Source organism: Copidosoma floridanum, unplaced genomic scaffold, assembly GCF_036245765.1.
Source record: "Copidosoma floridanum isolate Cflo_tuat_1 unplaced genomic scaffold, Cflo_Japanese_pri ptg000004l, whole genome shotgun sequence".
Classification (NCBI taxonomy): domain Eukaryota; kingdom Metazoa; phylum Arthropoda; class Insecta; order Hymenoptera; family Encyrtidae; genus Copidosoma; species Copidosoma floridanum.
In genome coordinates, this window is record NW_028321881.1 from 12,589,400 (window position 1) to 12,611,402 (window position 22,003).

Sequence of the window (22,003 nt, forward strand, 5' to 3'; positions counted from 1 at the left end):
TAAACCTGTTCAAAGCTCTTGGCACCTACAGGACGATGACTAGTAGTGCAAGCTGTTGCTTAGCCTGTTACGTGGGAATTGTGGAGTTTCGGGGTGTAAGGGGATTGAATACACGTGGAACAAAGTATATGTTCGTTTATTAGAGTCTCAAAGCGAGAGCAGTCGCGTGCGTGGCGTTACGTTCGGAGGCTGATCGGAGAGAGAGAGAGCGCGCGGGAGAGCTGATAACGCTCGGGCCCGCCACCGAAAGGTGATCATCATACTCTGTATCCGCTGCTTATGCGCCGTGAGAGGTGAGTCTTGGGCGCAAACTTAAAAAGGTTCTAGATACTGTACGTCACACGTCCGAGGCCACGCGGTCATCGTCCTCGATGACCATACTGTTCGTGTGTGCGAGTATATTTGTGTTATGTTGTCTGTGAATTATTTGTGTATACATAATTGTTCTTGTTTGCGCTGCTCTCTTTACATTATTTTCGTATAATTATATTCTTTGTATTTTTATTATTTATTTAATTATTCTTTTTATTTTTATTTTTATTTTTTTATTTATTTATTTATTTATATATATTTTTTTTTTTAATCTGTACACATCTTATGTATAACCCTTTTTATTTCATCGTCGATCTCAGTAATCATCGCGGATTGGTTGTTAACTGAGCTGGTAGTCTTCTGCCTTCTGATGCTACCCGCTCGCCCAGTAGCACTTGTACCTCTCGTGCATTAACCATGGCCCTCTGGGTTGACAAGTCTTGTAGTACTGAGTTGGTGTTTCCGCGGTTCCTCTCCCGTCCGCCTGTAATCATTCTCAAACCTTTAAGTATTATTGGACGCCCCATTTTAAAAATCCAAAAGATCCGGCTGCCACTCCTAGTGCTATTTCCGCTGCCAACAATGCATATTCCTTCCAAATTGAGAATTCCTCCTTTATTTGTACTAACTCGTGTGCCTGTTGGAGTATATCCGCTAGCTTAGTACCTGTTTTTATCCTATCGTCAAGTTCGTGCTCCTGGTTATCGAGTTCCTGTAGTCCGTCTCTTTTTATCACTGCTTCCATTGATTCCAATAACATACCTCCTTCAGTCCCTTTTACCTTTTGTATTATATCCTTCAAAATTAGATTTGTGCTTTCAAGCTTCATTATGCGATTTTCACCTTCCTCTTGTCCTGGATCCAGTTTTGTATCCGATGCTTGAGCTATACAGTATCTTGCTAAGCTAACTACCCCAGAATCCACCACCTTCAGTATCTTGTGTTCGGTGTGTTCACACTGTATGTGGAATTTGTCCTTTCTCGTGGTGGTAAAGGCATGTTGTTTTTTAACATGATGACGTGTCCAAAATGTGCCCTTTAACTTGGCTAATATTATCGGACATTCTTCTGGTTTCTTCACTGCAATCCCCAATATGATACGTATCTCACAGGGGTGGTCCTCTTCGACTTCCTGTGTTGGCTCCATTTGTGTGCATATTCGTGTTTTTCCTAGTCTTTTACATAGTCTTATCACCTCTTGCGGTATTGGCGTAAATCTTCTCTCACTAACACTGCTCGCTATGTATTCGTATGTTGGCTGCAAATATGCCATTAAATCCGTAGTATTTAAGCTTTTTTGTTCCACTGGCAATGATGATATCCTAAGAAGGTCCAATTTTTCTTTCGTAACCAGTGGGATCCGTATGTAATATATTATTCTGCCGTTAAATGCCATGGTCATTATTTCTGAGATTTCTCCAATTTCTTCTTTTGTGGTTATATTTTCGCTTACTGGGAACTGTAGATCTGGTCTTAGCTGCTCTGCCAAAATTTTTGCTTCCAAAATTGCTCTCAATGCCTTATCTGGTATATGTGTTGTTCCCCGACTCGCCAAGTATATTATGTCCACCGTTGTTCCAAATTTTGTTATGAGTTTCTCGGCTAAGTGTTCAAATTCGCCCACGATTTCTGTAACTCTGTCATAATTGCCGAAGTACTCTGCAAACATTTTTAAAGCTTCCTCCGTTTTTCTTCCAGCTTTATCTTTAAACGTTTTTATATCTTGAAGGTATCTTTCATGGTTTCCACATGTTATGACTCTAATTTGTTCCGTTAAGTACTTAGTTGTTTTCATTGTGTTAGTCGGGATCACCTCTACTAGCTTTTGTATTTTCTCTTTTTCCGCGTCGGTCACACCCCCCTGCAGCGCTTGCACCGTCTGGCTTTGATCATCGATCTTTTGGCCTACTACTGTTCTATATGCCTCTTTTACCCTATCCTAGGCCCTTAGGACTTTTCCTGCCGTGTTCTCTACTTGTTCTATACATTCGTGTTCCTTTTTTATCGTCACCCTGCACTTCCATTTTGCTTGCTTTTTCGCGTCTAAAAACGAATTTACCTCCTCGATAACGTCATTCCAATCTACATACCATATCATTTTCCAAGTTGATGCGACTGCTTGAACTGGGCCCAAGCTCTCCACCAATGTTTCCAGGGTTTCTTTCAATTTCCTCTATCTCTCCAGGTTGCTGTGTTACCGGCATGGTTCCAGCCCTGAAACACAAGATTTGTATTTTTTTTGTTCATACCGTTTTGATTGCTGATCTCGTAAGTCGTCCGAAGGCCATGCTTACGAGAGAAGTATACTATTTTGGTCTTGTTGTTTCTGATATCTCGTTTTTTTTTTTTTTAATTTTTTTATTTACTTCTTACTCTCATGCGATTTGTTTCTGTTATCCTGCTTTATTCCCCGAGTTCCCTATTATCTAACAATTGGGTTTTTATAACGCATGCTTTCTTGATTTTGTCCACGTGTGTAATTCTTGTTTCATTGCCACGTTTTAGTTTTATATTGTGGTTTTTGTAATTTATTCCTACGATTCCGTATGGTTCTTTGTAGTGATCCTCATATTTCTTTCTCGGCTCTTTAAGAACATAGACCATTTCCCCTTCCATGAAAAATCTTGTGTTCAATTTTTTGTCGTAATAATATTTGGACCATTACTTCGCCTGAACTTGATTCATGGCTGCTATTGTCCTTAGCCGCGTCATTGTTTTTATTACGTCTTCTACATATTTATCATATGTTTGTTTATTCATTGTTTTCTTGAAGCTAGATGGAATTCTGGCTGGGTAGCCCAGCAATACTTCTTGAGGCGCTATCCCCGTTGCTGAGTGTTTTGTCGAATTGTAAGCGCACATGCGCATGCCCAAATGATCGTTCCAAAAGTCATCTTCATTTACGTACGCCTTTAAATATTCCGTTAATGTATGATGCATTCTTTCTATTGCGCCGTTACTCTGTGGATGAAAGGCTGTTGTTCCCATTTTGTCTATTTTAAATACTCTTGCGAACTCTTCCAACAGTTTGTTTTGGAAATGTGCACCTCTGTCTGACAGCATTTTCTCTGGGGCGCCAAAGTATGCAATTACTCTGTTTAAAAGTGCTTTTGCTGTTTCTAACGCCGTCGCTCTTTTTACTGGTACAAGAATTATATATTTCGTGAGCCAGTCCTGAATTGACAATATGTGACTATTGCCATGAGCCGATGGTTTGTTTATCGGGCCATAAAAATCAATTGATATTTTTTCAAATGGCCAAGCTGGTGTATCTGTTACAACTAGAGCCTGTTTTGTTCTTACTCTAACAAGTTTCTTAGATTGGCATGATTCACAACCTAACACGAACTGACGTACGTCCGGTCGCATATTTCGCCAGTAATAGTCTTTCGCAATTTTGTTGTAAGTCTGGTTTATACCTCTGTGGCCTCCTATCGATGACTCGTGGTATTCTTTGAGTACATCAAATCGTTGCTCAACTGGTGGTTCTACTAAATTGTTCAAGTACAACACTGCCGATATTTTTGTGTTTTCGAAGGTGTTTTCAAATTGCTCTGCGAAATAGTCCCACTGTGATACGCTTAGTATTGCTAGATCTCGTATAATACCTACTAACGTCAACTTGTTAAACAACATGAGCTGTTTTAAAGACGATATGCATTTCTTAATATCCGATTTTAATCCCGCACTGTCAAAGTGCTCTTTCACGTATAACTGCATTACTGATACTTTTCTTGCTCGAGATAGGAAGACCTCTCCAATCCTCCTATTTTCTTTATTCTAGGCTGTTGGATTTATATAACCTCTCTCGTGAAGCGCGTCTATGGCTTCTGTGTCCGGTATGTTTTCTGTTATTGTACAGAAGGCTAAGTTGTCAATGTATCTAAATGGGTGTTCGTTTATTTTCTTAAGCCTTTGGAATGGTGGTATATCCTTATCTTCCTCTGGCTTCCAGGGTAGTTTTTGTACTGGTAGTCGTGTCCGGCAAGCTCTGTACCTATCTAAACCTGGTATACTTATATTGATTTTGCCATCATCTGTGCTTTCGGCATTATCATCTGCCACCATGTCCGCATTAAGTAACTCCTTTCCATTTTCATTATCGCTAACTTCTTTTTCGTGACTTTCATTGTTTACGTCGTCATCTAATATTTTTGGTGTTTCTTGTTCCGCTATTGGGCTAGGCTCATCCAGTGGTTCCGGTGAAGGTGGTGGCGGATCGCGCTTCTTTGGTATTCGTTTTTCTTTTGATCCAGAATCTGACTCATCACTTGTCTCGTGATCTGTTTTGTGGTCTTCCTTTGTTTTCTTATTAACTCTACCCTTGATTTTTTGTCTTGTATATGGGAACTTGTTTTCATTTCTTTTCGTCAATGTTGCTCGTCTCGCCCCTCGTACTATCTTACTGTCTTTATCACTTGAATTTTTGTATAATTCATACATTGATTTATAGCGTTTTTGTCCTTTTTCGCAGAGCGCCTGATAGTGTTCCGGCTCATACAGCATGTGCTCAAATTTATCTCCTTTTATTCCTGTGTAGTGATGACACATTGGAGGTCCATCTCCATTTACGTAGTGCACACATATGTTCTTTTTGAAGTCTTGAGAAAAAACAAAAATGCACTCTCCATCCCCAAACTCGTAATCCTTCCTCAAAATTCCGGGTCGACGCAGTCTTTAATATGTTCAGAATGCAGTAAGATTTTCTTTAGCTGCTTTGCTGTTAAGTCCAGATCGAACAGTACAATAAGACTATAAAACAAGCAATTACCATCGCCCTTTACATCTACTAAATCCCACTCTTTCCATATCTCTCTATAATTTCCGTCTGATCCACGTTTTTGCTCATTAAGTGCATCGTTTGAAATCAATTGGTTCTTTTTGCTTGATTCTTCATCATTTAAATTATCGAACGCCCCAGACGTCTCACCACGATTTAAGGATAGCCTTTCTCCCTGATTATTCCACGAAAGATTTGCTCCTTCACTGCTGGTCTTGCCTTCACTTTTCTCTTCCGTACTTACGGTTCCCTCTTTTTCTTTGTTTCGATCACCTTTTTTACTTGAATCCCTGCTGCTATCTTCTACCTCGCATACATCTATTCTGACTCCTGGTTTTCCCTCTACCCCTCTTTCTCTGATGTCGACAAAAACTTTTTTTTTTAGTCTATCTGTCTTTTCTTGTAAAATGCTGGTAAGATCGTTAAGTTTTTTTTAATCCTTTTTTGCAAAAAAGTTAGACTCTTTTTGCCTTTCTCGTCGTAGATTTTCTGATTTTTTTTCTTCCCCGGACGTTCGATCCTCCGAAGTACTACGACTTTTTGAGCTTCTCTCCCTACTGTCGTCTCTCTCTTTCCCATGCTCTGATCCGTTCAAGCCTATTTCGATGTCCTCCAAATTATTGTGTTTAATTTCCGGTCTTTTTTCCCATTTCACTATTATATTTTCTTCAGTCCGTGTGTTTTTTACAGGAGTGACAGAAAAATTCTGTCTAATTCTGTTTAGAGTGTCGAGCTGCCTTTGTCTTTTCTTCCTTTGCTTTTGCCTTGTTTGGTGGTCTATGACGACATAAGGTGTGCTCGTTTTTTGTACCCCTTTTATCCAGCCCTTCTCTTTCTTCATGTGCTCTAATTTATCCTTTAGTGGCCCCTGCGATAAGATTTTCTCTTCAGTTTGTTTTTTTTTCTCAACTTCTTCTTCCGAACACAATTCCACTTCAGTCTTTTCTTCCTGGGTTTTTTATGTGATGAATCTGAGTCTGATTCCACTACTACCTTCTTTAACTTACCGTCGATCCGTATTTTTGATTTTGCCCTAATTTTGAACATACGCGCTGGTGGGCCATTACTTAATACACCCTCTTCCTTCTCTTGTTCATCTGCCATTTGATACAGTTCTATTCGCGGTAGTTCTGGGTTCTTATCGCCCTCTTTTACGACTGGATTTCTTGAAAGAGCATCTGGTGCATTGTTTGAGATACCTGGGCGATAAATTATATCGAAATCGTAACCACGCAACTCTGCCTTTAATCTGTTGAACCGAATGTCGGGTTTTTTGGACGTGTTAAAATGTTTCAACGGCTTGTGATCCGTAACCACCGTGAACTTCCTGCCGTACAGATAAGGTCTAAACTGTTCCTTTGCAAAAACTACTGCTAGCAACTCCTCATCATACGTTGGATATCTAAGTTCACTACCTTTGAGGCACCGTGACGCATATTCACGTGGTCTATCCTTACCTATCCCTCCCTGACTAAGGATTGCCCCGATGGCATAATCCGACGCATCTGTTGTAACAATGAACGGTTTACTCAAGTCCGGTGCTGTTAATACAGGTTCCGAACATAGCGCATCCACTAGTTTTTTAAAGGCCTCTTCCTCTTTTTTACCCCATTTAAACTCCGTATTCTTCTTTGTCATTGTAGAGAGTGGTCGCGCTATCTTTGCATAATCTTTTATGAATTTTCTGTAATATCCCGCGAATCCAAGAAACTGCTTAATTTTCCTTGTATTTGTCGGTCTTAAATATTCTTTTGCGGCTTCGATCTTCTTCGGGTCCGTCTTTATCTTACCATTTCCAACTACGTGACCAAGGACTTTTGCTTGATTCTCCAAAAATTGACATTTTTTTGGCTCTATGGTCATATTTGCTTGTGCCAGTCTTTCTATCAATTTTTTTAAGCGTTTTTCATGTCCTTCGAGAGTTGCTGCGAACACCATGATGTCATCCATGTATACTTCAATTTCTTGCCCTTGTAGATCGGCTAGAGCTAACGTTATCGCTCTCAGAAATGTATTTGGTGACTCTGAACACCCCATTGGCATACGTTTATATTGATAGTGCCCGTCAGGTCCCGAGAATGCAGTTTTATGCGCATCCTCTTCTTGAATTTTAATCTGGTGGAATCCACTCTTTAAATCAACTACTGTGATGTACTTAGCGGCCACTAAGTGCTCCAATGTGTCGCTTTGAAACGGTAGTGGGTAACAGCTTCCAACAGTTATTTCGTTCAGTTGTTTGAAATCTGTGACCAGTCGCCACCTTTTCTCGCCGTTTTGTCCTGGCAGATTAGGCACTATCCATATATTTAAGTTATATGGGGATGTTGACGGTTCTATTATATCCAAATCCATCAATTTTTGAATTTCTCTCCTGATGTTTTCCTTCACTGCGGGCGGGTATCTATATCTTCTGACCACTACTGGCTTATTTGTTGTAGTCTCTATTTTGTGTTTAATTAAATGAGTTGTTTTTAACGGTTCTCCGTACAACCCAAACACAAACAGATTTATTAATATTAGTTTTCTTACGTGCTGTAACTCTTCTTCGTTACAGCCCTCAGTATCGATCAGTGTCATAACTTTTTCAATTCTTTCTTCGACACTTTTTATATCACAGTCTTTTTCCGTGTACGTGTCGATTTCTTTATCTCCATCAACGTTTTTATATCTCAATCTGTATTTTTTTTCTATTTCTTTTTCTTCCAATTTGACTTCCTCGAGCAAGCCCACAAATGCAGTCTCTTGTTCTCTGGCACCGTCCCCCACAGTGCCAGTTATTTCCGTTTTCTTCACTTCTTCGCACTCTATCAGATCCACTTCCGGTACTGTAATTCTCCTTTTTTTGTTTGAAAAATTCACGCATTCCGCATATATTTTACCTTTATTATTAGTGCCGTAAAAGTCTCCAAAATGCACATGTTCTCCCACATCTTGAAGTGGCACAAATCCAACTTGAATCTTTCCGAATTCTTTTTTGACTCTTGCATATATAACCTGCCTGGATCTCGCTGCTATCTCGAAATATTTTGCCGTCTTCAGTGGGGTTTCCACAACACCTAGGCTAAGTGTATTTGTTTTTGCGCTCACCTCGCCATTGTATTTTTTCAACAAATCCCATCCAAGGATTCCGTCTACTTCGATCGGAAAATCCTGCGGGACTACATGGAAAGTGCACTTCATACCATGGATCATTGTGTTTACCGTGCCTTTTGTTTCACGTTCTTCATGAGTTACTCCAATTATTTTTACTTTTAGATTCTCATCTAATGGCGAATTTTCTTTTATATAATCTTCTTTTAGTATCGAGATCTCAGCACCCATGTCAGCATAGAAATCTGATCTTTTATTTCGGAAATCTTTACTCTCCAGCGTTACTGTTGGCGGTCTGCATCCTACTGCTGCATAATTAATTAGTACCGTCGTGACTTCTTTCTTGTCCTTTTTTCCCATCGGTATATTTTTATCTTTTAGATTTTTTTAAAATTTGGTTCAATTTGTTGACGAGTATTAATTTTGTTTTCGTTTATCTCCTTTCCCCACACCTCCGACTGTATGGGTTTTTCTTCTCTCTCTTCAATTTTTACATCGTTTACTTTTGATCCTTTAAAATACGTAGCCACTTTTTCCCGATGCTCTATGTTGGGGGAGTACTTCGAGCATCGTTCTAAAAATTCGGCTTCTGTTTACTAGAGATATCACCCCGTCTAGGTTCAGCCTCCCTTACGTCTTGTGTCCCGTTTGTGTGTCTAGGCTCATAACGCTCGTTACTTTTCCAATCATAATTATTTTGGCTATCATCCCTGCCACTTTCTCTTTGGCCGTAATTTCTGCCATTCGGCTCATAATATCTATTATTACTATTATTATTGTTGTTATTGTTTTCGCGATAAGCATACCCTCTTTCAAAATCTCTCCCATATCTGCCGAAGTTGTATTTATTCTCTGCCTGAGCTATATTATTATGTCTGTAGTCTCCGGGTCTTCTTCCACTATCATTATATGATCTTCCACCTCTTCTTTCTTCACCCCTATCCTGGAACATTGTATAATACGGTGCTCTGGTCTCCTCACCGCGACCTTTCTTCACTAGCAGCCCTTTTTCTATGTCGTGCCACAATGAACAACACTCTTCTGCTTTGTGCCCAATTCGGCCACAATAGTTACACTTGTTTACCTCGTCTTTCCTTTTGTTAGATTCTTTTTCCCATCTCTCATATTTATTGCTGTCTACTCGAGGTGACTTCATAGCCATCATATACTCTACTTTCAATGCCAATGTAATGGCTTTTGTTAGCGTTATGGGCCTATGAATTGAAACTTCGTGGTTGTACGGGGGATTAAGTACTATATATATTGGGTCACCACTTCTTTTTTAATATTTTTCTTAAATTCCTGCCTTAACATTTCAGAAACTTCAAGGTTTGCTTCTTGAAGCCCCATGGCCCTGTTAAACAGCTTTTGCATGCGATCTGAGTATTCTTCTACAGATTCCCTATCCCTTTGTCGTTCCGACCTAATTTTTGCCATCACTGTCTCTGGGCTACTGATGGCCCCGTACCTTTTCGTAACCTCTTCGAGAAATTCTTCAATAGACTCAAACTGTGTGATTCTATCATTTAAATGTGCTGCCGCTTGACCTTTTAGCCTGCTGGACAGCGTTGCCAAATAATATAGGACGTCTCTGTCGTCCACCTGCCGGCCTATTGCCCTTACTACTCTTGTGAACGCCGATAGATTTATTGGGTCCCCTGTAAATATTGGTATTGTTGGGATTATTGTGCTCAATTCTTTAATTGAGTCATTTATATTCCTCTCATACTCCCGGTGATGCGGCGATCTGTGTGTAGATCTACCTGTTGTTTGCTCCCACCTCTCCTGGTTATTTTTAAAATTTTCGAACTCCCGCATCGGTCTAGCTTTCCTTCTATCTCTGTTGTGGAATTCTCTTTCATTTTCTCCCCCCCCCTTTCTGGCCATCTCTGGAGCAACTCTGTCTCCCTTCTCCAATTGCCAAGCTAATTCCTAGCGGGCCCCCTATCTGACTCATCCCCTTCCTCTTCACTATCATCACTACGCAAGGGCTCTATATATGACTCTGAGGTTCATTTTTTCCAATTATTTGCTTAGGGCCCTCTTTTTTCTTATCTCTTAGCACGACCGTTTTCATGCCCTTAAAAATTTTTCCAATTAAGTCTTTTGTTTTTTCATTCGACTTTTCTAATTCTTTGACCACCTCGAGATCATGGCAAAATTGTAGCCATAAACCGTCGTCTGTTACGACCTCCGCGTCTGCTAAGCGGTCCACCACCCCACCTACAACATTATCAATTTTCCCCGACTGCATTTTGTTTTATTTTGCTTGGTTGTTTTTTTGTTTGTTTGGTTGTATTTGTTTGTTATGGGCCTATTTGATAAAACTTATCGCCCAGCAGTAATATTATTTACCGTTTATATAAATTTTATCTACCTGGACAGTATTGTAAGCAGTACGATCCAAAGCATTTCCGAGTCCGTAAACAAAGAGTCCAAAGAAAAATATTGCTACCAGAGGGTGCGTGGTGTGATGTAGTTTCGTGTTTTGGCTCTCCCTTGTCTTATTTCCTGACGGTGCCGGCCTCCTGGACGGCTGCTGTGCGCCCACGCTGGTACTTGACACCTGCTCGTTTCTCACGTGTCTCGCCGCGTGTGTCTTCTTAACACTGTATTTTTTTCTTTTCTTGTTATTATTTACTGTTTCGTCTTTAGATTCTTTTTTTTTTTTTTTTTTTTTTTACTTTTCTTTTCACGATAATTCTTTTTATTTCCACTAACACTGCACTGTGGGTGCTTTCCGACGACGAAAGAAAACCAAAAAAAAATTTTCTATCACTTTGTCATACACAACTCGCCACACGTCGAGCGCCAAAAATTGGGGGTCGGGTTATCTACAACCTCCTGTTACGTGGGAATTGTGGAGTTTCTGGGTGTAAGGGGATTGAATACACGTGGAACAAAGTATATGTTCGTTTATTAGAGTCTCAAAGCTAGAGCAGTCGTGTGCGTGGCGTTAGGTTCGGAGGCTGATCGGAGAGAGAGAGAGCGCGGGAGAGCTGATAACGCTCGGGCCCGCCGCCGAAAGGTGATCATCATACTCTGTATCCGCTGCTCATGCGCCGTGAGAGCTGAGTCTTGGGCGCGAACTTACAAAGGTTCTAGATACTGTACGTCACAAGCCCATATAGTTTTTTTAAATTTACGGCAATAGACAAACATTTTCTTGTCTTTTGTAACTATTATATAATGTAACTACCGATTTTATAACGTAGTTTTGTTTTACTTTGTTGTTTAATTAAATTTTTTATTTTAGTTGTTCATAGTTTTTTTGCACCAGATTTCATTATTCACGTGTTATGCAATTTTTCTCAAGATTTTTTTATCAATGAAATTTGTTCGTTAATTTTTTTTAAAATAATTTAACACTGTACTAGACACTATAATTTCTTTATTTACTTAGCCTCTACATACGTAAGCTACACATTGGATACTAAATGAAACAGGTTGTTTCGAGTTGCGTACTCGTCAACAGTTTTTTTATGAGTTTTTTGGCAAATTCAAGAAACACATTTACACCCACGATATTGATAACGAATTTCATTACCATAAAAATTATATTATTAATTTAAATAACCATATAAGCTTTTGGCTCGTAATTTCAATTAATTCAAGTTGAGCGAGCCAAGTAGAGTTAAGTACTGAAGTTACGAAAGTCTGTATCATTTAGAAAGGATGTTGATAATAAATAATAAATTTTTTACTGACAAGAAATTATTAAAGATATTCATCTTATTTTTATAAAAAGTTAAAATTAGAAAAATCGGCAATCAAACACGTAGTATTATGAAAGCCGTCAAGAAATTTATTATAATTTCAGATGTCAGAAAAATTATGGCTCATGGCTACTTATAGGCTAGTAGAATAAGACGTCGAGAGGCCAATTTCTCGTTTGAACTCCTAACTCTTGGTTTTTTTTTTTTTAATTACTTAAAAATCATGTTTTACATAACATAAAAAAAAAAGTAATAATCAAATCCCACTGCGTATTTTATTATTAAAAAATCAGTCATAAGAATCCGATTTTCTTCAGTTTTTAGTAAATCTTTGGAAAACTTCAAGTTGTAGTCAAAAATGTGAAATGTTCAAGTTATAACCTTTTTAGTCATCTAATATTTGAAAAAAGTGCGGTATGATAACAGTTAAGTTTCAAATCGCGAAAAAAAGCAAAAAATCCGACATTATCGCTGATATTAAATAACAATTTTTGCAATTGCAATAGGACGGATACGATAACATAATTAACAGAGAAGTAGCAATCTAAAAATAAAAATGATCTGACCAATAGGGACTAACTGATTCAATTCACAACTGAAACGTTTGAGTTAATTTAATATGTTGTTAAAATTATTTAAACGATGGTACATTAGCGTCATTAACTGTTCATATTTAGGACAGTGGATTATTTTTTAATATCTCATTATCTATTTGTTTAAGAGTCTTCTTACTTTTTAATTTTGGGTAGCTCGTTGATTTCACGATGATGGTAAATATTTTTCCAGGTCCGAAGAATATTATTATTCGTTTTATTTACTAATTTGAATATTTCATTGATAAGCTTTTAATAACTATAACTAGCAATTTTTTTATTGCGTGGTAATTTTTTTCCTTTTTTTTAAGGTAGCTCCTCGATTAACGAATAATGGTCGTAAGTTTTTTTGGCCAGAGAGTCCTAAGAATCATAGTTTTTGTCTTTTTCATTGACTTAACTATTTTATTAAATTTTATCATAACTGCATGCATAAATTTGATAACAATATTTATTCATAGATTTTGAAAAATTTTTGTTACGTAGTGGAGCAAGTTATTAGTTATAGCCATTATGAATTTATCAATAAAATAATTAAATTAATGAAGAAGACGAATAATAAAATTTCTTGGATCCAGACAAATACTTAACATCATTGTAAAACTGATGAGATATCCAAAATTACAAAAAAAAAAGAATCTAATAGCAATAGGAAACGAAATATTAAAAAACTTTTCTCTGTCTCAGATATAAAGAGACGCACACAAAAAGCTCGCTGGATGACTCAGGCTAACGTTCAAGCCACCACCACCAAGACCGCTTTCCCCCACCTTCCGACTACGGTACATTTACAGGTGGTACAAAAAAACTAGGTGCTTCGCTTCATTGCAGAAAATAGAATGGCAAGTTGCACTCAGTAAAATGAAAGGTCCTTTAAAAGTATACATATTAGGATGTACTATACCGTAATTTAGCATCTCAATATTTATAAACGAAGTGTGAGTAATTTTTCGAAAGGTAAACTATACTTAAAACTATATATAACTATATAAAAACTATACCACTTTTATGGGTCGTACACCAATGTTTTTTTTTTTTTTTTAATTTAGAGAAAAACTCCAGCAACGCAATAAAGTTCAAAACAGTTTTGCCGAATCACTGAGTTATTTCATAGCTAATTAACTTAAAAAACTTTTTTAGTGGAAAATTGTGACTTACAGTGAAAAATTGCTACTTTTAACACTAAAAATAAAAATATATGATTATCCAAGTACGTGCAGTAAAGAACGCCAATGTACCATAGTTAAAAATATTTATTTAAATACGAATTGAATTTTCTAAACTTTTTTAGTTGCAAATAGAATTATTCAGTACCTATTTATCGAATCGTTCATATTTTTGGACTACTACTTTCACATGACTTCTACTACATTTTTATAGATTTGGAGTATCGTATTCATTGCAGTTGCAACAATGATTATTTGGTATGATATAATATATTATTTCTAGGACTCTTTTTGGCTTTTACTACACCAGAGACCTTTTCTGCTATCAACTTTTTATCCTGACCGCGTGATGTGCGAGTCTTTCGTGCAGGCCTCTTCCAAGTTCCTCTCAGACGACACGATTATTCATCCTACTGGTAGTTGGTCAGATTTAGCTTTTGCGTCCCAAAAACTGATACTAACAGTTGAAAAAGTGTTTTTTATAGATCTTTGCGTAAGTATTAACATATTAATTTTGTTCAACTTGTGAGTTGCAGCGAGGCTGTCAAAAAAAATGTCAAAATCTGTAAAAATTGTTTTTTTGCGATTTACCGAAGATCTACGCGTCTGTCGGCAAAAAAAGTTCATAACTAATCAGTAGTTGATTATACCAAAAAATTGAAATTAAAAGATAAACAAAGTGAGTTTTGTTTAATCCTAACGGTATGTTATGCGCCAATTGCCAAAAATCATTTTTTAGCCTTTTTTTAGAAATTCAATTAGTCGCGTTCTGTATAATATTAAGAGCTGAAATTAAGTCTGAAGATAAGTATTGCAGCTTTTAACATCCACACAAAATTTCATCTATTTTAATACCACAGTGAGACATTTTTCAAATGCACTCTTGTTCGTCTAAAGTTACTCTACATAACGTCTTATCGGTACTATTTATAAGGTGCAGCGATTGTATAAAACACATTCCAGCTATTATCAAGTTTAATGGAACATTATTTTCCAATACATTATCTAACTCACTGTACTGACGTTTTCATAACCAACAGTGACTTTACCCGATGTGCTGGCCAGGTGTTCACTTTTTTCTAAAAACGAAGCCCTTCGAGGTCCGGACATTACCAGAAAAATCTACTATTTGTTCCATGAATTAAATAAGTGATTTTTCGGTATCCTGGTTACTCATTCCATCGAAAAAAAAAAAACAAGAAAAAAATTTCGATAATTTTCGACGTTATTTGAACCCATGACCCTTTGAGTACTTCCCGATAGGAAAAGTTGTTATTTAACAACGGTAATAATGTTATCTTTTCTTGGATTTTTGCAACTTGCAACGTAACTAGTTGCTTTTACGCAATTTTTTTTTTGTATGGTAGATAATTAAAGGGGCTAAAACTTTGATATTTAATATTTTTAAATTTGATTTACAGTTTTCCATATACATAATAAAATCTAAGAAAAAATCGAATTTTCACAACTTATTTCCTAATAATGAACTATGCAGAGGGAGTTCATCATCATGTTTCGTATGAATTACGTAAAACACTATTTCAAAGTGATTAGAAAAAAAGCAGGAGTTAGGAGTTCAGTCGTATAATTTTAACAATGGCACTACTCTATTTTTGTATCAAGAGTGCTACTTAGAAATATTTAGTTCAAATTAGGTGCACTACAAGCTCTAATAAATTTTAATATCGCATTGAAAAAAAGTTAATGCACCTAAGCTTTATGCTGACGAAATTCAACAAAGTTAGTTTTAAGGTTAACTAATAAAAGATGATAATAAATAAATGATTTTTATCACTCATAAATGAAAGATCAATCTATTTACTAAATGGGTGGCATGAAATAAAAATTAATGTCATAGTTGGCAAACAGACATTTTAAAAGATAAAAGAAATAACTAATAGGGAAGGGAGCTGTGGATGGGTACAACTTAAATTTTTTTTGTTGAATTAATAGAGAAAGAAAATAAATTTTCCCTAAATTTTTGGAAAGCCGTAGCATAGTTATTTTCATTGACTGAACCAAATAATAAAAATATTTATGCATTGTTTCATCCATAATGATAAAAAATGTGGCTATAGATGTATTCAGAAGTATAAACTTGATCAACATGGCAGAACATACTCATATATTTTTAGATGGGATCAATACTGCAGGGTATTGATATATAATTGGGAGCTGCATGGGCTTATGGCCTGCCTGACTAAAGTGACTACATGTTGCAGAAAAATATATATAAACACGCATATACATCTACGTTTTAAGATAGTGTCACGTTAACAGAGCCTTCTAAAGGTAATAAAGTGCACAAGTGGAAAATAGTTAAACTGCACATTTCAGGAGCTAGCATGTTCAAAACGTGTGATTTTAAACTCCCTGCTAACAAATACAGCATCTTATGAGTTAGTTCAAGTATTTTTGAAAAATTATATTCAAATTATTTGTATGTTAATGGATACCTTATTATGATAAGCTAAACTTAAATGATGTATGCTTACATGTAAAAGAAATATGTAGAGTGTGTATTCAGTTTTTTTTCTTTTAACGAAAAGATAAATTTAAAAAAATTGTAGTCTTTTTTTCTTTAACTTTATCCTCCAATTAAAAAAAATATGGTTACAAAATGAACGTCATAATAATACATCAGTTTTTAAGAGAAAAAAGCACCAGCGAAAAAATGTATGTATGATTTTAAACAGTAGGCTGCTAATAAAAAAAATTTGCTGTTATTTTATATGTTTTGATAGTTTTGAAAAGTGTACAATTAACAACAGTACGAACCCGGTGAACAAAACTGAAGCTGCTTGTTGTTTGGATTTGTACTCACACCAGTGCCACTGTCTTTGCTGTGTTGAGAGCTCGTATCAAAGTAAAGATGCGTTTCAACCTGTTGCTCTAGGCTAGCTACTAGTGCTGGTGTTGGTTGACCAGATATTTGAGCGACGTTAAGTCTTTTTCGTGTCTGATATATAACCATTACCCAAACTATTGATGTTCCTACGGCGCAGCAAACTACTGTGATAATGATCAATCCCACGATGTCACGTTCACTGAGTATTGGCTTATCTAAAAAAAATAAAAAAGTCATAAATAACAGAACATAGTTTCTAATACAGCAAGTATCTATTTACAATTATAATTAACAGATCCACAGTAATTGTACTTTATTTGTATAAAATCATTATGACTAACTTTTTCATCATTTTGCAATCTCTCTCACTCTCTCTCTCTCTCTGTCTCTTATATTTAATGCCTCATTGGCCACCTGTACATACCCAAATCTGTGAAAAGTTTCAAGTATCATGCCGTTATCGAAGGTTAAAAACCCCTCTGGCCCCTTGGAAACTCGCACGGTGGCCAATCTGCCTCATTTCGGTAGGGTGCTGGACTACTTGATTGCTGAGCAAATTTATGATTATTTGGAAGGCGCCTCGCTCCTATCACCTTTTCAATCGGGTTTTCGGCGAGGGTTTAGTACCCAGACAGCTCTTCTGCAGGTGACTGACGACATTCGATGGGGTATGGATAGGGGAATGAAAGCTTTCTCTGTTTACTTCGATTTTAGAAAAGCCTTCGATACTTTGGATCACCGTAGACTCTTGTCAGCGCTCAAACAGCTAAATTTTACTACTGACTCAATTCGTTTTGTACACTCTTTTATATCAGGACACTCTTTATCGGTAAAAAATGGTAGTGGAGGTATGGCCGAGCCTCGTAGCGTTACCTCAGGAATCCCTCAGGGATCGTCGCCTGGCCCGGTGCTGTTTCTCGTCTACATTAACTCTGTCATATCGTATCTTAAACATAGTAAAGCTATGCTCTTTGCAGACGACCTCCAGTTGTACATCCAGTGCCTGCCTGGATATATACCGGATACTATTAGGAAGTTTAATATTGACATAAGTGTTGTCGATTGTTGGACCAATAATCATGGACTGTCGTTTAATTTTTCTAAGATTACAGCACAATTGTTGGCAACGCCTCAGTTGCTGAGGACGATTGATTATTCAGATATACCACCAATAGTTGTTCACGATACAGTGGTGCCTTTCGTTATGTCGGTTAAGAATTTAGGTCTTATTATCACCAACGATCTTACCTGGAACGCCTAGGTTTCTCGGGTTTGTTCGGCTGTCCACAGTGTATTGCATAGGCTCCGGTTTAGGGCGAGTTCGTTGTCGTGGTCAATGAAGAAAATGCTTGTGGCTGCACTTGTGCTCCCTCACTTTGATTACGTGTTTCTGGTCTACTTGGACCTTTCGCAGTATCTCCAGCTCAAGATACACCGTTTGTTTAATACAGTTGTAAGATTCATTTTTGGGGTAGGCCGCGACGCTGAAATCAGACCCTTTTACCGGCAGCTCAGTTGGCTGACTGTTGGGGCCGGGAGGAAATACCTTCTGGGTTGTATGATTTATCGATTGCTTACCTCAGGGAAGCTGAAATACTTGGCAGACCTATTTCCGCAGATCGAGGGCCTGAGGAGATCTGCTAGGCGTGTTACGTCTGGCTATTTTATACCTTTCGCACGCACAGTCACGTATGAGCGTTCTTTTGTCATAAGTGCTCTAAAATTATGGGAGGAGATTCCTGGGTCTGTGAAATTGAAGGTCACTTACGAATCTTTCAAAGTTGCGCTTTTCGAACATTTGTTTAATGATTGATTTTGAGAGTTCATTATAAATGTTGAGATAGATTTTGAAGCATATATACTTACAAATACATATACGAACTCGCGGGTATACTTACTGGACACATAATAATTTTAATTTATGTATTTTACATTAACAGATTATTTTATATTAATTGTTATGGAAATGCGTCTCATTGATTAATCTAATAGTCTGTTACTTATGCCAAAAATTTGTTATATTTTTTATTTATGCTTGTTTTATATAATATGTTTGTAAATCCTTTGTATTTTTTTTTACATTGCCATACGGTTTATTAAACCTTGGCATTAATAAATTTGTTTTCATCATCATCATCTCTTATTTCCTTTTTTCATCCATTTTTAAATCTATTCTACGTTAAGACTAGATCACGAACATGAGATAAAGCTTTTTATTTCAGTTTGTTGTCGAGTTTTATGTTAAACAAGTTGAGCTTATTTGGATCATTCAACGTATGCAGCTTATTTTATTGAGGTTAATGCAAAGTTTCCATTAATATATATATTTTTTTTTTTAATTGTTAAATCCTTAACCTTCAAAAATGGTGGCAATAAGATTCTAAATCATGACGTTTATCTAATATATTTTCTGCAACAGTAAACAGATTTTTGTGACTACACAACTGAAGTAACTAAGTAACTGAAACACAATTCTGTACTTCTGGTAGTTAAAATATCAGTTGAGATAGTTACAGGTTACAATCTTATAGAATAAGAGCTAACAATGACTGTAAGTATTTGGAATAGGGTAATTTATTATATATAACTATATTCTACAATCTGCAATAAGCGTTCATCTATGACTTTAATTTTTGTTGTTGGTATTTTTAGTACAAGAATATAAAAATGATTGTATATATTGATAAAAATATATGTCATATATTATATAAGAATGATTAATGTAGAAGCTCAATTATTAGAAGATAGCAAAATGAACAAAACATATGAAGCGCAGCGCTCTCCAATATGTCTGGAAAACTGGCAAGAACTTCAAGTATATATATAACTTTTGTATCTATATTTATTTACATTTTTGCACATCAATTAATTGAGGTATTTAATTAAAGCAGTACTTAATATTCTACAGTATTTTTGCCATTACATTTGACACAATATATCCAATGCACCCAAGGATTGTGCACATTGCCGTTGTGTGCTAATGTTTTGACACAGAATATCTTGCACAACCTTATTAAAAAAAAAAAAAATATTTTATAATATTTTTCATGTACACAATATTTGTGCCAAAATAAACGTATGTTTTGAGTTTATCTTATCAAAATTAGATATTGTCTGTAAACAAAACTCTGTTTATTTAGGCCTAAATACTGAGCACGATGAAACGTTATTAAAATACTTTGTGATTGTTATTCATTACCATGGAGACGATATTTTGTGTACGAAAACTTTTACCCAATCCCTGTGAGCACTGATCATAGTTTGACTTAAATTTTTTAATCTTAACAAACTTAATCTCTAAATTTTATAATTAAGTATCAACTCTTATTTTTTTGATGAATTTTAAAAAGTTTTTGGTTAAGCATTATAAAATCTCTGTGTTACAATGTATTTTTACTAGATCTGTAGCTGAAAATTTTTTTATTACAGTTTTATTTTAGTTTGAATTCATTTTCAGTTCTACGCTTATGCATGTTTTAGATCTCAGTTATAATTTGGAGGGAACATAGCTACATAAATATTGAATTTCAAGTTCCTATGATATCTTATTTTTATCTGTAATATAATACTTTTAACAAGTATTTTTATTTTTTTGTCTGACTCACTTAGTACGTTCTGTTAGGTTGCTATAAATAATTTAGATTTTTTTGATAGCCATGTAAAAAAGCCTGTCCACTATTAATAAAAAAGACAATTGTTTGAATTTATACTTTTTTCTACTTTCCTTTTTGCTCTACCAAGTATACTCGATCGTTAAGAAAAATGAAACTGACGTGCTTAGCAAGAAGATTTTCTGCTTCTGTTTCATGGACTAAGTTTATCATTATACCTGATAATTATATATAAAGTCCATATGTACATAATGAAACAAGACTAATAAATAAAATTATACTTTGAGGATAAAAAGTTAGAAACTATTTTCTTTCTGAGTGTGTGGTATCCTCTGTTTGCTATTGAAATAATGACACTATACGTGATAAACTATTTTATTTAATATCTTACCTTAAGTCATAGTCATAATGTTGGTTATAATGCATGTGTGTCATTTTTAAGCATATCTTGTACATATATTTTACAATACATATTTTGATTTTTAAAAGTTTTACTCTCTTGATCACAACACTCTAGGTCGTAATTACTACTAATGTCTGTTGTAAATATGTTTTTTTACAATGATTTTGTGTAATTTTTCATTTATATTTTTGTTCCATGCTTATTTGTATTTGTCCCAACTTTATATGTTATAGACCTTTTTAAGAAACTAATTTTGCTTTTCAATAGAGGAAGCTTTGGTATAGACGAAAAATCACATTTGTGAATTTGGTAAAAAAAAATACTTTTTGCTTTTTCTCTTAGTTTTATGATAACTTACGTTTATGAACTTGATAAATCGAGGAATATGATACCAACAGTCTAAGATAAGAATGTATACAAATCAATGCAAGTATGGCTGGACTAAGCTTACACTTTAATAATTGACTTTTTTAGGATTACTGATTTTGGTAAACCTTCATTTATCATTTTTGTATCAGGATACATATCACAATGAAATAAAAATAAAAATTTTATAGAGTTCTTTGTTCTCTCTTTTTGAGTTTTTTTTTTTTTTATGAATTTTACGTTTTACAATATTAAAGATTAAAATATGTAAGAATAATGAAAAATGTGTTTAATTTAACATAAAAATTACAGTGGATGCAAGCATGAGTGGGTATATAAGTGACATTTAAAAAAAATTTTTTGTTAAATAACCTCAAAGAGCTTTCAATTTTCTATACAAGATATTTAAACTGAAATAAATAAAATTTACCTGAATGAGTGTGCATGTATATTTGTATACATACGGAATAAGTTATTATTATACTTTACTATTTATCATTGTAATAACGTCTAACGTAACGGTGGAAATATTAATTAAGGAAACATTTTTTTGCCTTTCGGAACAAACGCCCGACAGGGTCATACGATATCTGAGGATTACATCCAATTAACACTTACGGAATAGGTGTTAATCTGTTGTTCGTGTGACGTGAATGCTCAGCTTAGTGGCAAGAGAAACACATATGGCTGCCGACCATCAGCATAACATCACCTGGCTGAGGAGAGGATACAATGATCACCCCGGTAAAAGCAGAACAAACACTGAGTTGGATGAATAGTACGTAAAAGCTGCGTCCTAGTATGACTACCATAACACGAGCACTTGTATGTATGTAATTATTATTATTTGGGGAGTAGTTCGTGCAGGTCAAAACCAGAACACATAACTTGAAGTGGGGGCGTGAAACAAAGAAGAAGAGACGATGTATATGCAAAAGAATTGGCTTGTTTTATTAGAGTTAATAATTGGTTTGCAATTTACTGCTATTAAATGTGTAAATGGGGAGAGAGGATCGATCATGTCCTGTACTTCTCGAGAAAAGTTGCATGTTGTATCCTACAAGGGTCTAACAGCACTCTTAGGTGTCTGTAGTACAGTTGTTTGATCTAGGTACCGT

The 22,003-nt window shown here is 35.7% G+C and overlaps 1 protein-coding gene across 2 annotated transcripts in view; it reads right to left on the reverse strand.

Moving 5' to 3' along the window:
• LOC106635898 (uncharacterized) overlaps nucleotides 1–22,003 on the reverse strand; it is a 606,704-nt gene that overhangs the window by 25,608 nt on the left and 559,093 nt on the right. Inside the window, exon 14 of one of the 2 annotated variants that reach the window (XM_014348085.2) lies at nucleotides 16,436–16,720. In XM_014348085.2, the coding sequence (XP_014203571.2) occupies nucleotides 16,436–16,720 (285 nt within the window). The remainder of the gene's footprint in view (nucleotides 1–16,435; nucleotides 16,721–22,003) is intronic. The other variant, XM_014348086.2, reaches the window with a different exon arrangement.